This window comes from Corvus kubaryi, unplaced genomic scaffold (genome assembly GCF_017639235.1).
Source record: "Corvus kubaryi isolate FWS band 111438036 unplaced genomic scaffold, C.kubaryi_AGA036_p1.0 76, whole genome shotgun sequence".
In the NCBI taxonomy this organism is placed as follows: domain Eukaryota; kingdom Metazoa; phylum Chordata; class Aves; order Passeriformes; family Corvidae; genus Corvus; species Corvus kubaryi.
In genome coordinates, this window is record NW_024582063.1 from 10,018,710 (window position 1) to 10,032,131 (window position 13,422).

General features: G+C 36.2%; 1 protein-coding gene across 7 annotated transcripts in view; it reads right to left on the bottom strand.

Annotated features, from left to right (window-relative positions):
- The window catches only part of SYT14 (synaptotagmin 14), an 88,757-nt gene that overhangs the window by 56,326 nt on the left and 19,009 nt on the right, over positions 1-13,422 (bottom strand). For 4 of the 7 annotated variants that reach the window (XR_006020215.1, XM_042051482.1, XM_042051481.1 and 1 more), the window contains exons 1-2: positions 5,596-5,673; positions 3,454-4,732 (exon numbers count right to left, since the gene is read on the bottom strand). Coding sequence is in view for 6 of the 7 variants with exons in the window: in XM_042051482.1 (XP_041907416.1) it covers positions 3,454-4,396 (943 nt within the window). In the remaining variant the exon portion in view is untranslated. Of the gene's footprint in view, positions 1-3,453; positions 4,733-5,595; positions 5,761-13,422 lie in introns of those variants that run through there. The other 3 variants (XM_042051486.1, XM_042051484.1, XM_042051483.1) reach the window with 1 other exon arrangement.

Genomic DNA, 13,422 nt, shown 5'->3' on the forward strand with positions numbered 1-13,422 from the left:
TCCCTTTTTCCAAAGTTCAAATGGATTCTGCCCAAATTTACCATGCCTTGCAGAGGTTCTGTAGATCTCAGACTTCAATAGGCATTAAGAGTTCATGGAAACTCAAAAGAAGTCAGCATTACCTCTACTGCAAGAGCAAGCCTACGGTGTATGATTTGCCACTTGATTTCCATTACCAGCAGAGCTCTGAGATGCCCATAATGCTGTTTTCCAGCTCCTGAATCTGAGGGAATGTTGTCTAACACACTATCCAGCCACGCTCAACTGCTTCTCCCCTCCCTGCTTTTATGCCCTCAGCTCTAGGTCTGCATTTCCACTCCCATTAGTGTCTGCCTTCATGCCCAGTCAGTCTCACTCCTCTGGCTGGGTATTCCTGCTAGAGGACAGATTCAGCTTACCCAAAATTCAGCCAGTTAAAATTAAATTAACTCAATGTATGCCAGCCATCTAGGCTATTTTACAGTCAAGTGTTTGCCTCTTAGTACTACAGAGGTCCAGCCTTCCTACTTTTAGGAACTGCTCCCCATAGAGGTCTTTTTCTCCCTGGTACTCATACAGAAAAACCTCTGCTGCAAGTTTAGGTAAGAAATCTTTTGGAAAGTTACATTTATACAAGTAGAATCCCATCCCAAGTTCCTGCCTCCCAGCCCATATTCCAAGTTCTCGCTCCAAGCACCCAATTTTGGTCTCTTATGATGACTTCCTCTATTCTCTTCCTCTACCCCAAATTCTCTTTACTTGCACTTAACCAACTACTCATGTAACCTTGGTCTTTGACCCTTAGTCTCTCCGCCTTCACATGAGGTTATCAGTTCTCTCCACAGCTGTTACCCATCCTAATTCAAATCCCAATCCACCATGTGCATCATGTCCTATTTGCTCAGGAAATTTCTGCTGTCACATAGAATATGTTTATTCTGAATTCTTCTCTTCAAACTCCCAGTGTCCTTCAGTAACCATAAGTATCAAAGGCAGGGTAGGAAGTCCTGCTCTGTTCTTCAATCCCTACAATGAAGCATATGAGTGCAAATGGGATGGTCAGTGAATTTAACAAGCAAAGTATAAGAAGTGTTTACCATGTCTTTTCAAAAAGCAAACTTTCCAGAAATTTCCAACTTTGTCAAACTTAGGTGTTTTTTCATAGAAGAACATGGGCATCTCTGATATGGGAGAAGTGCTCTCCCACATTTTGAGCACATATTTCAATACACAAAGGTGCCACAGCATCTTTGTAAAGCTGATGTGAAGTCTACTTAATTTTTTTGCACAAATAGCCAGCATGCTTTTCCCATAATCTATTTTTGGAAACAGATAAAGATTTTAAACTATAACTTAGGGGGAAAAAATCAAACAATAGGATTTCAGACAGAAAGTATGCCTCATTTCCTCACAATTCTTTCAAATTTGGCACACAATTTAGGAAACTCATAATAAGGTCTTGAAATGGAAAATGTCAGAAAACCTTACCTGGATGTGGGGCTACCAGCTCTACACACAATGTGTACATCAACTTAATTTACTATTTATAGGTTAAATGGTGCCTTAAAAGACTGCTAAGGAGCAACTAGATCTTTCAACTCTAGGCTATTAATTCAAGTCTAGCAGATATGGTTCTTCCCATTTATGGATGGCTATAAAGCAAGTTCAATTTCATTGATCACTTATTGAAAATATCACACCAACTAGGATATATTCTGGCTAGCACATTCACTGCAAGAGGCTGCCCAGAAAAAGGAGTCTCTTTTGCTGGAACACAGAGTAAAATTCTGTATCTCATATGGCCCTCCAGAGGTTGAAACCTGCCACATAGGAAACTTCTACAGATTTCCACAGCTGTAATTAAAGCAGAGCGTACCAGGCCTAAAATACAGTGCCAGACATCAGTATTAGGTGCACCCTTTAACATTACAAGAAATGTATTCACAAATATGAAATCAGGTTCATTAATCAGCCTGCATAAAGAATGGAATAGTATAAAACATGTAGCAACATGTTTGAAAGAAGAGTTGAAAGTTATGTCTCTAATAATACACTGACTTTTGTAAGCACTCAGAAGTTCTCAGTGATAGCAGTTTTTATTTTTTTTCCAGTTCCCATCATAAAAGAATGTATACCATTACACATTATTATAAGTCATGAAGCAAGACCTCTTCAGAGGACTTAAAAACCTCCTTGAAGTTAAAACATAAGCTATCCATGCAAATATTTTTTTTTAATTACAATGCTTGGTTTCAGCTTCTTGGGAAAAAATAGCTTCCTGTACATTAGGGAAAAAAAAAAATCTCAGGGTTTTATGCCTTTTGCTTGCTACTTCTCATTTGAATTTTGTACCTTATTTGGAAACTTGCCAAAGAGAATTTATGTTCTTAGTAAATCCTTTATGTGGCTGACATGGGTCATGAGCAATTATTAACCTATTGAAAGTTATTAATTTGCTTATTATGGGACCTAAATGCCATTTTTGAGAGAATATACCTTACAAATACAGTATTATGGAAAGAAATAGATGAGATCATAGTTTATCATACAAACATGGAAAACACTCCTAATTCCAATTAAAAAAAAACAACCAAACAAAACCAAACCAAAACTCAACAAAGCAGATAACTGAAATTTTCAGATAAGGAAAACACACACAACTGAAGAAAAAAAACGTGTTTCTATTAGGAAATCATTCATTTCTTTACAGAATCAGCACCTCTGGAAAAGCACGTGTTGCTTTTTAAAAGTTTACTATGCAGCCTGCAAAAGTATGTAAAATTGCAAGGTTTTACTTCTTACTCACAAACTGTTATTGCAATTCCCTTATCACACTAAGATTAGATGTCGAAGACGGCACACAAAGTATCCATAACAACAACACACAGGTTTTCTTTTAAGACTACAACTTTAAGATAAGCCTCCTTCACTTCTTTCTATACTTAAAATCACTTAATTGCCATTTCTCCTTGAGTGTCTCATTTCTCATTGTGTGTTGAAATCATTATCTTACATATCCCAGAAATATTCTGAAGATCTACTGTAATGTAAATGCAAAAGAAGTTATTTCTTTTATCATCATAGTACATCTTATGCAATGCTTTTAAAAGAAACAAAATAAAAATCACTTCCACAGAACAAGTATTAATTTCCAGAATTAATTAATTCATAGTTTTCAGCAGAAACTGAAAGGCAAAAAACCACCACAAAGCAGAGAAGGCAAGAAAAACCGTATAGAGAAAGAGTAAACTTAGAAAAGGCATTTATTAATCAGTTCCTTTACGTAATATTTTGGCAAGTAACTAACTTCCAAGAAATATCAACATAATTAGGAAATGAAGCACTGAGACAAACAAGCCTACTTTCACTCACAGGAAACGCTGTTACTAAATGTGCGAATTAGGTGAAAAAAGTAGGAAATATCATAAGTTTCAGGAAAGGCTGAAGAATGCAGTTTGCTGACAGACTCCTCACCTTTTCCTGCTGTCTTCTTACTATATAGCTCTCTTTCTAATTTCTTTGAGCTTTCCCTTTTACCCTTATTCGCAATTGTAGTTGACACATTGCCTTCATCCTTCGAGGTGGGTTTTCCTTTTCTGTCAAAGAAGGCTTCAGATTTCTTTTCTTTGATTTCATTAAGGCAATTAAGACGGTCATTGTGCATCTTCTTCAAGCTGGAGCCTGATAATTTCTCCTTCTGTACTTCAACAAGTTTTGTTTCTAAATCTTGGGGAACATTCATACTGTGCACTTTACCAGAATCTTTAAAATCAACTCCAGGTGACCGTGGTTTGATTTTTTTATGCACATGATTCTTAGAATTATCTGATACTGCATATAGACAATTCTCTTGCTCCTCAATAGATTGCTCCACAGTAAATTTGTTACTTTTCAGGTTACTATCCTTACCATTTATAAAACACTCATTTCCCCCTACTGCTTCCCTTTTAAAAGGTCCTCCTACAGTCTTCAAATCCTGAGGTACTTCTGTATCACTGACAGGATTATTATTATCTGTGCCTCTTAACTGGCACTGGTTTTTGTTTGAGACATGGTCAGATAGTCCAACTTGACTTGTACCTTTTCTTACAAAATCTAACAAATCAGAATTATGAGTCTCTTTGTGTTCTGCAGCACTTCCCTTTGTTTTCATATTACTTTCCTGAGAATGATTTAATGACGGTGTGTGTTCCTCTCTGCCTTCTACAGGTTTATCACTCTGTGTTTTGGAGCTCTCATCTTCTGCCCGCAGGCCACTGATCATGCTTGTTACTTGCTCTGTCACTGAGTCAGCTACAGAGTAGCCGACCTCGCCAACAACACTGGCCAGGTCATCCACAGCGCTGCTGAGCGTGTCCACCAGGGAAGACACAGAGGGAAGGTTCAGATTTTGGTGAAGGTTTCTAAAAAATGCCATTTGTCCAGCCTATTCAGCAACAGCTTTTAATAGTGAGTGGTCCTCTGTTTCACAAACTGATCATCTCTGATTCTCCAGCTTCAATTTCAGAGCTATTTGCCTTTGCTATCTCAAAAATCAATACATTTACCAGGGGAAGTTGCAGCTTTCATCTTTTCATTCAATATGCATTGAAAATAATAAAAAAACAGCTAAATAAATATCTTGAAGTGAAGCCACAATCAACCAGCAAAATCATAGTCTTTCATCAAATGCAGCATCAACTAGCCATAATAAAATTCATTATTTTCAAAAACAAGACAACTGTGTGAGGTGGAATTTGTTTTTTATTCTAACCTGCAAAGAAGAAGTTGTGAGACATTTAAATTATATCCTTTCATCCATGTCACGCGAAAATAAGCTTTTAACGTAACACAACACATGGAGACTTCTTCACCCCAAAATATTTGTTGTCTTTTACATGAAGACATTTTAGAACATCAAGACTTGCTTTGTAGCAAAAAAAGAAAGCTAAGAACAGACAATTTTTGGGGGGAAAATTTTTTTTTCTTCCTAGAAAATTGAAAATAAAAATTTAGCTACATCTTTTAAAGAGGTAGAGGGGAAGAAGGACTCTTCAATTTCACATTTTGTTCTCTGGTGCCTGTCTCTTTCTCTCAAGTCAGATAACAAAGCCTGTTTAATTTTCACAGCACAAAAGTAGGAAGAGGTTGTTTTACCAACCCTCAATATCTTTTTCAAGGTCTAAGTTCTTTCATTACATATGATCCTTAAAGACCTCGTTGTATTAAAAGATATTCAATAATGCGTTAGTCAGATACAAGATGTCACTAAAATTACTCTTTAAAATTATTTTCCAGGTGAATAAAAGCAAGACCTTCTCCAAAAGTATGGTGAAGGATTTTAACAGGCTGAGTAACAATCCCATCCACAAATTTACTCGAAAAGATTTAATTATACAAAATTATGGAATATTTAAAATAAGGTCAAGAGTATTCTCAGAGGGCACGAGAAGTATCTCCCCATGCAAACTCTTTGGTTATATAGCTGTTGAATTTCTGTGGCTTGTGGATACAAACATTTGCTCCTTTCTGAGTACTGCAGTCACAGGAAAACCCAACGTTTGATGTGTTGCTACATCCTTGTAAAAATGTGCATTCTTATAATCAAGTTTAGTGCACTGTATGTCAGATACTTACAAAGTTTATCTTGTGAATTCTTTCTTGTAGTATATCCTGAATCGAGATCTGGGAAACCACTAACATTTTCAAAACACATCTTCTTATTAATATATAGGAAAAGTAGTACCATGAGAATAATGAACACCCCGATCGCAGACAGGAATCCAATTGCTTCAGGAGATACTAAAAGAAACAGAAAGAAACACATTTTTAAGAACCTTGTAAAAGTTTGGAAAGTTGTAATATTATCAGAATTGATCATTAATAAATACCTCAAAAGATGCAAATACATGTGCAAAATATAATGAAAACCCCACCATTTAAATAACTAAAACCCCACCATTTAAATCTGAGTTAACACTTAATCATCTTTTCAAAGAACAGAAAAGCATCTGGTCCTAATCTGAGAGGGACTGACACTGCGAGCAAGAGGCTCTGACGGAGGACTGGACAGTCTGTGCAGAAAAATGGGGAAACTATCAGAAGCTGCCAAGACCAATGATTTCAGATGGAACACCTGAAAGACAGAGCACTGGAAAGGAGCTAAGAGCACCCCATCTTCTGGAGGTTTGGCTAATTGTGCTCAGGGCCAGCTCTGAGACAATGCTGCCGAGGAGGGACGGAGCCCTTGTCCTGTCCACCTTATTATGTTCAGCACCTGGCTCCTCTTCTCTCAGGGACCAGCTGGCACATGCTGCTCCCTGACAAGAGGATACTTAAAGAGCAAAAAAGAGAGTGAGAAACAGCACGTAAGTTCACCTGCATATGAACCAAGAAAGAGGTAAGTGGAATAGAGATAAAGCACACTTAAAACCAGGTAGAGGGGAAAAAAGGCCAAAGTAGACTGATAATGTCTTAGAGAGTATGTAAAATAAAAAATATGTAATTGCTATTAAGCAGATAACTGAAAGGCAGTGTTGGGGATCTTTGGCAGGTGTAGAATCTTTGAAGTGCTTCAGTACCTAATATCAATCGTACCATTTACGACCAAGATTATGAAGGAGCAGGTTTTAGAAATATATGAAATCTGCAAATGGATGTAGCAAATTGAAGCAATGAGGAAAGAGTATTTAAAGGGTTTATTTGTTTATTTGAAAGGAGACTGGGTAGAGAAAGGGATATAGAAGAGCAGCAAAAACAACAGTCGAGAAATGTGAGAAATAAGTAACAACTTACAACGGCAGTTAAAGACCAAGAGAGGGCAGATCTTTTGAAAGGAGTGGAGACAACCACAGACCATAATGAAGCTGAACTGCTTCATTAATAAAGGCTGCCAGGATGTCAGAGGGAAGCCCCTTAAGAAACCCAGTGGACTCTCCATGCGGTTTACATCCAAAAAACTTGAAGTGAGAAGTTAAAGTTGCAACCGAATTGCAAATTTGTTGTGAAGTAGGGTGGGAGGTTAAAGTGAAGGGTTATAAAACTGCAATTCAATAATATTTGGGTGCAATTTATAGGCAAAAATGTGACAGAATTCAATAACTACATGTAATTAGCAACCATGTAAAGCATTACAGAACTGTAAGTGATCCCTAGTGATATGTAACAGATTAATCTGTTAACCAGTTTATTACTAGTGTACTGATAATTAAGAAACGTTATAGGTTCAGTTATGTCTCAAACCTGCATTCTAAACAGGCAGAGTAGCACCTAAGAGCAGATTTTGTGGCCACAGCACACAGACGACACATCTTTCCAAGCTGAACATGACTGCATTCATCTGGATGAAAGCTGGGATTTCACATATCCCTTTCTTCCTGCTGACTTTGCAAGACTCTATACACAACACCATAAATCCCATTTTTGGGGGTTGATTTTTTTTCTATTTAATAAAGATTTATGAAGTTTTATCAGATTTACAAATTCTGATTGCCATGATCTTGGCACTTCCCTTTAGGACTATAATGCTGCATGGTAACATCTTTAACTATGTAAAAAGGAATGGGATTAAAGAAAAGTTGGCAACAGACTCTGCATTCTCAGAGATGCAATACAAAAGGACAAGATGCACGAGTCCGAAATAACTACAAGAAAATGTAGAGATGAGGCGGGAAAAATCCAGAATGAGAGGAGTTTATCACTGGAACAGATTGCCTAGATCAGTTATAGAATCCAACTTCAATGTTATCCCTGCTTTGAGCAAGGGACTGAACTGCAAATTACTTTCCCAGGAGCCTTCCAAATGATATCATTCTCTTATTCGACATATGCCCTTTGTAAATCTGGGCACATACATCTATGTAAAAGTACTGACTGAGAAACACATGTAGTTCCACAACCTCCTCAGTTCGTTTTGCAGGATGGCAGGGAACATTTGTGTCTGTGGTGCTGTTCTTAAATTATTACACAGGTGTCTTTTAAATCTGACAAAGAAAGAAAGATCCAAAGAAACATGCCTTCCACCATGAAAAACAAATTGGACAGATTTGCACTTCTGTTTTGAGCTGGACATCCAGACCTATCTAAAACTGACAATTATTTTTGCTTCCCTTCTTACCTCTGAGCAGAAGAGATCATGTAACATTTTGCCTATACCACCCCTGAAAATTTTCCCATGAAAAGGAACTTGCCAACAACTTCAACTTGCCAACAACTTCAAATGAGACATCCTGCCGCATCAAGAGGGGTAACAAGGTGAGAAAAGTGGATTTCTATTCTGGAACAGAGAGGAAAAGCAGCTGAATTTTTTTAAATTAATATTTTAATTATCATGAACTTCGGCATGTGTCAGGCGTTCATTTATTGTTTGCCAGGTGTCTATTTACCATTTTCATGGAATCTTCCCACACACAGGAATACTCTGAGATTTGACAAAAGCCTCAGTTCATATATATTAATTTTTGACCTCAAAGCTTAACAGATGAAATCTCCCAAAGTTCTGCTGGCAGGAGTCATGCTCCCACCCCTTCCAACACTGCATATGGATAACTGAGAATGTCTGGGGCTATTGGAACAACACCAAATTTTCTCTGAATTATTTATCCTGACCCAAATGAGACTAGAGACTGGGCCCAGAGCAGAAAATCTTCATTCTTCAATAACTTCCAGCAGTAACACCTATCAAACACAGAGGCAGTGGCAGAAAAGGCAGCAAGAGGGAACTGTGATTCACCAGAACACAGGGACCAGCAGAAGTGAGAGCGCCATAGAAGGTGGCACAGGTTAATGATGATCAGGGAGGAAACCAGTGTGAAATATGAAGAAGGTGTGACACCAATATGGGGTCCACAGAACAAGTCAGAAAGTGATGAGAAGGCAAAAAAGAAGACAGATCAGAAGGCAGATAAATGCTCACGGGACCATCAAATGAACTATGAGAATGCTTGCTTTATTATTGGAGTAGGCTGTCCTAAGCAACTTTGCCTGAATTCAGTGTCCAGACTGCTTTAAGCAGGAGATTTAACTGAATTCCAGTCATGGAATGATCTCAATAAAGGGCAGTAACAGTCTCCTTTTAACAGGATAGATTAATCGTACAACATCTTCAGGGAAAACCACTTTCCCATATGTCACATTTGATGTAGGTTTAAACTTCAACTCTTAAGTTTTTATTTATGCTTATATTGTTCACCAAACTGCTTTGATCTGTCAAAATATGTGCTTAAGGAAGTTAACCACAACCTAAAAGGAACTTGAAAACAATACTTTGGGGTTTTTTTCTCCACTACTTCCCGGATACTAAGTAGTTAAAAAAAGGCACTGTCTGAAAGCCTTATAGTTCTCTATGGAAACACAGTATCTGATGACATTTTTCTGGAGTGAAAAAAGAAACATTGGCTGATACCTTACAAAAAGAATGAAACTTTAGCTGCAGCAGGACTAATTAATTATTTATGTAATTCAGTGTGAACACAGGACTTGAAAATTATATTTCTGTATCAATTTGCACTCATGTAAAGAGTCTTGGAATACTTGTTCACAGATTAGGTAAATTATCAAGCTGAAATCCTGTAATGTATTACCATTATAAAGCCAGGGGAAAAAAATGCACTTCAATTTTCCACACGAAATGTGTACAGATTCCCATCCATGAATACAGGTTTTATACATCACATTAATCCTTCAGTTAGTTTCTCACAGCTGAAGTGTCAAGCAGGTATACTTCACAGACAGAAAAAAAAAAAAAAGTTCTTTTTTTGCATAAAAAATGCATCTATGCCACCTTCACCACCAAAATTATTTTGATTCAAAGCATACTGTCAAATTCTGATTTGTCTGGGCATTAACTGTACCATGGAAAGCATTTTAAAAACTCCCAGAGGTTCTCAGTGGTTTCTTCTACTATCGGAAACCAGAAAAAAAGCAGTATTTTCTCAAAGTCATACTTTAGGTTCAAATGTCCTACTTGTATAAGCTTCATAATTACTCTTGGTTCTTAAGAAAAACAACAATAAAATTTTGAATTTATGTTTGAAATTCATTATAATATAAGGCAGGTTTAGAAATACTAAAAAACCAAATGTCTTTCTACAAAGTTTCCAAGACTAATTGAATTGCTGGCTATGGAAGTGGCATAGAAAGTCAAAGTCATTACAGAAGTATTACATTAACATCACTTTAATTCCATTTTGTTGTTATCAACACTAGAATCAAAAGTATTAGAACACAAAAACCATCTCTTCATCTTAAATATCAAATTAGCACCTCTTTCTCAAATAATAACTTCGCTGTTATGAAATAATTTTTTATTTCCAAAAAATGTTTCAAACTCTCCAAAAAATAATGGCATCTTCAAATAAATATCACCAAAACAAAGAAAATCCTCAGAACTTTTAAAAATAGGAAATATTTTTTACTTTCAATTGAAAGGCATTTAATATCTTAGTATTTATCTAGCCCCAACTGTATTCAATACCCAGTCGATTATTTTTTGAGTTTTCACACTCTACATCATACTACTCACTTAGCTAGCAATGTACAAAGCCACACTGTTATCTCAGTGATGTTTCAATTATTCATTTACAAATGCAATACTAGCTCTCTGTACACAAATTAAGTAACTAGGGGGCATGATCCGAAAAATGCCAATTATTTTTAGGATCCTAGCACAAAAAAACATTTGAAATTAAATATGTAAGCTTATTTTTATTTATAACTTGGGGTTTTGGGGTTTTTTTACAACTTGATCTAAGATATTTTAGCCCTTTAAATTCTTTTAAATATACAGGACTGTTGGTTTGTATTTAGTCCTGAAGAAGAATGATTTACTGCTATTCATTTTTTACACCAGTACATCTTGACATTCCATGGAAATAATCTGAGCTGTCCAGCTCAAAGCATTTTCATCTGAGTGCCAAATGCTGCTTGTCACTTCTTTCCAACTTTGCCACTTGCACAAGAAATTAGCATATTTTTAGAAAGCTGAGCAGGTTACTGAACGAAACAACAAGATTTGCGCCTTGACTGCCTTTTTCCATGCTTGAATTATTTCTCTCCAAACAGGATGTATTTATTTCTCACAGATAACTCATGTCATAACAGAAAAAACCAAATGAATCCCTCCACACCTCCGTCTGCTCACAAGTGAATACTTTGGTCTGACTGATTACTCAACAGGAGTAGGGACTGTACTTTCATATGCGTCAATTTACATGTAGTTTTTTTTTACTAATTACATAGGATTGTCTCTTCTCCAGAAGTGAGTAACTGAACTTGAAGGCTACCTAAGATTTTGTGCTCTTTCTAAAAAGCTTTTCTTTGACAATGGAAACTCAGTACACAACGTTTCACAGCAATTTGTGAATTTGTACATAATTAGTATCTTTCTATTTGCTGGAGTAGTTGAAGAAGCAACAAGTGAATGCAACTTTTTTTACCTAAACAAAATGCTACACCTACAGGGCGTAATAGTTAATCCACTGGTGCCTTAGAAGACTTAAAACATTAAGTTCTTGACTACCTGCACTGCTTCCCAAAACACTATATATGGCAGCATCACTATTAGAATGCTTTCCCATATAAAAAACAGACGCAACTGTACCACAAAAATTGACTAGCTAATGTTGCTGCTAAAAATCAGAGACAATCAACCCTAAACATTTTATTGAACACGTCAAAAGACAAAATTCCAAATATCTATCCTATGATTCCTGTTTCATTCTTTCTTCTATCTGCCATATAAAACACTGGAACTACATAATTCCCTTCAACAAATGTACCTATTTTTCCATGTTTTGCCAAAACAGACATCAGGAAGTCTTTCAGCTCAACTTAAAACATACAATTACATCTCATGTATCAATGGTTTTAATTTTTTAGTTACATTTATGTTACATTAAAACTGAAACTTTTCTGTACAAAGATGCTGCCCCCTCCAATTCGAACTTGCATTTTGCCTTTCCTTATGCAGCACAGACTTCTTCCCTTGGCCCACTACTCATGGCTACATCTGGCAGCATACTATGCTAAATACATTTTATTCTGCCAGCTTTATGATGTTCCTTCCTCTGGATTTGTTGCTCCTGCATTGTGGGAAACAGAAAAACAGAAACTTCCACAGGCATTAATGAGTTTAATTTACAGCCCTGGAAAGAACTTGGATTAATGTAATGACAAAGCTATACATACTTTAAGCAGAAGAATTATAAACCTAGGTTTCTATAGTTGTAAGTAAGAAAATGTATTAGGTGATATGGTGAAGGGTTTTAAGTATAGTAATGTGATTTTATAGTTTAAGTTAAGAATTTAGATGTTCTCATAGAAGTGTATGTGTGTACGTGAGCTAGAAAGCCATTGGTTGTGAAACAGACACAATGCAGTAACAAGGATCAAAGGTGATAGGTTACAGAGTCAAAACAAAATCTCATGTTAATTGCTTATTGGACCAGAAAGTTATAAATGAGGATGTAACTCTGAAACTCGTGACTTTCTCCATTATGGTGACTTGTTACTAACTCACGGCCTTTGAGATTGATGCCTTGTTGATTTTCAAGTCATAAATCGTGATAATCATGATCATCCCATCTCTTGGCTAGTAAGGCACCAACAAAATAACAGTAACGACACTGCATCTTGCACTTTGTTGTACAGCAAGTTTACACAATCTCCAGTACAAATTACAAGCCCCTGCAACATGAGCTACCTGTACTTCAACATGTTAAGTATTCACATCCAGGATATAACCTTGAGTGACACAATTTCAAATGAGCGTGAACTTGAAATGACGACTCAATTCAATTTCAATGCAAAACTGAAAAGAGCATCACATTTCCTAAATAAGAAAATTATTAACAATTTCAGCAACATGAACCTCTCAGAAATTTTTTAAGACTGATAGAATGAAACAAGGATGAAAGTGCTTATTTAACTTTCTATTTGGAATAACAATGCCCTTTAAATAGACCTTTCAAAGAAATACTGAGGAAAACACAAAACTTAAATTACCCGAAGTGATACATGATGCCACTTCTGGATTAATTTCTAAAAAGTGTCATCTTAGGCAAAAAATAAATGTGTTTGTTTACATGAAAAGTCTACTGGAATTAGTGTATCATGAAAGCTACACTGGTCTAACTCAATTGTCACTCCCATTCCAGTGGAAATTTATCAGAAATAATAGCAATTTCTTTTAACATTCAGTTTATGTCACTTCCCCCTGGCTGAGGGATAATATGCCCTGCTACAGAGACAAAGCAGGACTTCTTTTTCCCTTTGTTTTCTTAATATCTAATTACAAGGGCTAATAAGAACAATACATTTTAACATCTAGATTCCAGCAATCCTTACACACAGGAAGATATTCTAGAATGTGTTTTGATCTAAAAATTCAGTTTATTTTATTACGATCAATTAAATTACTTGACTAAATATTTACATCAAATAGAGTTCATTTACTTCATAAAATGA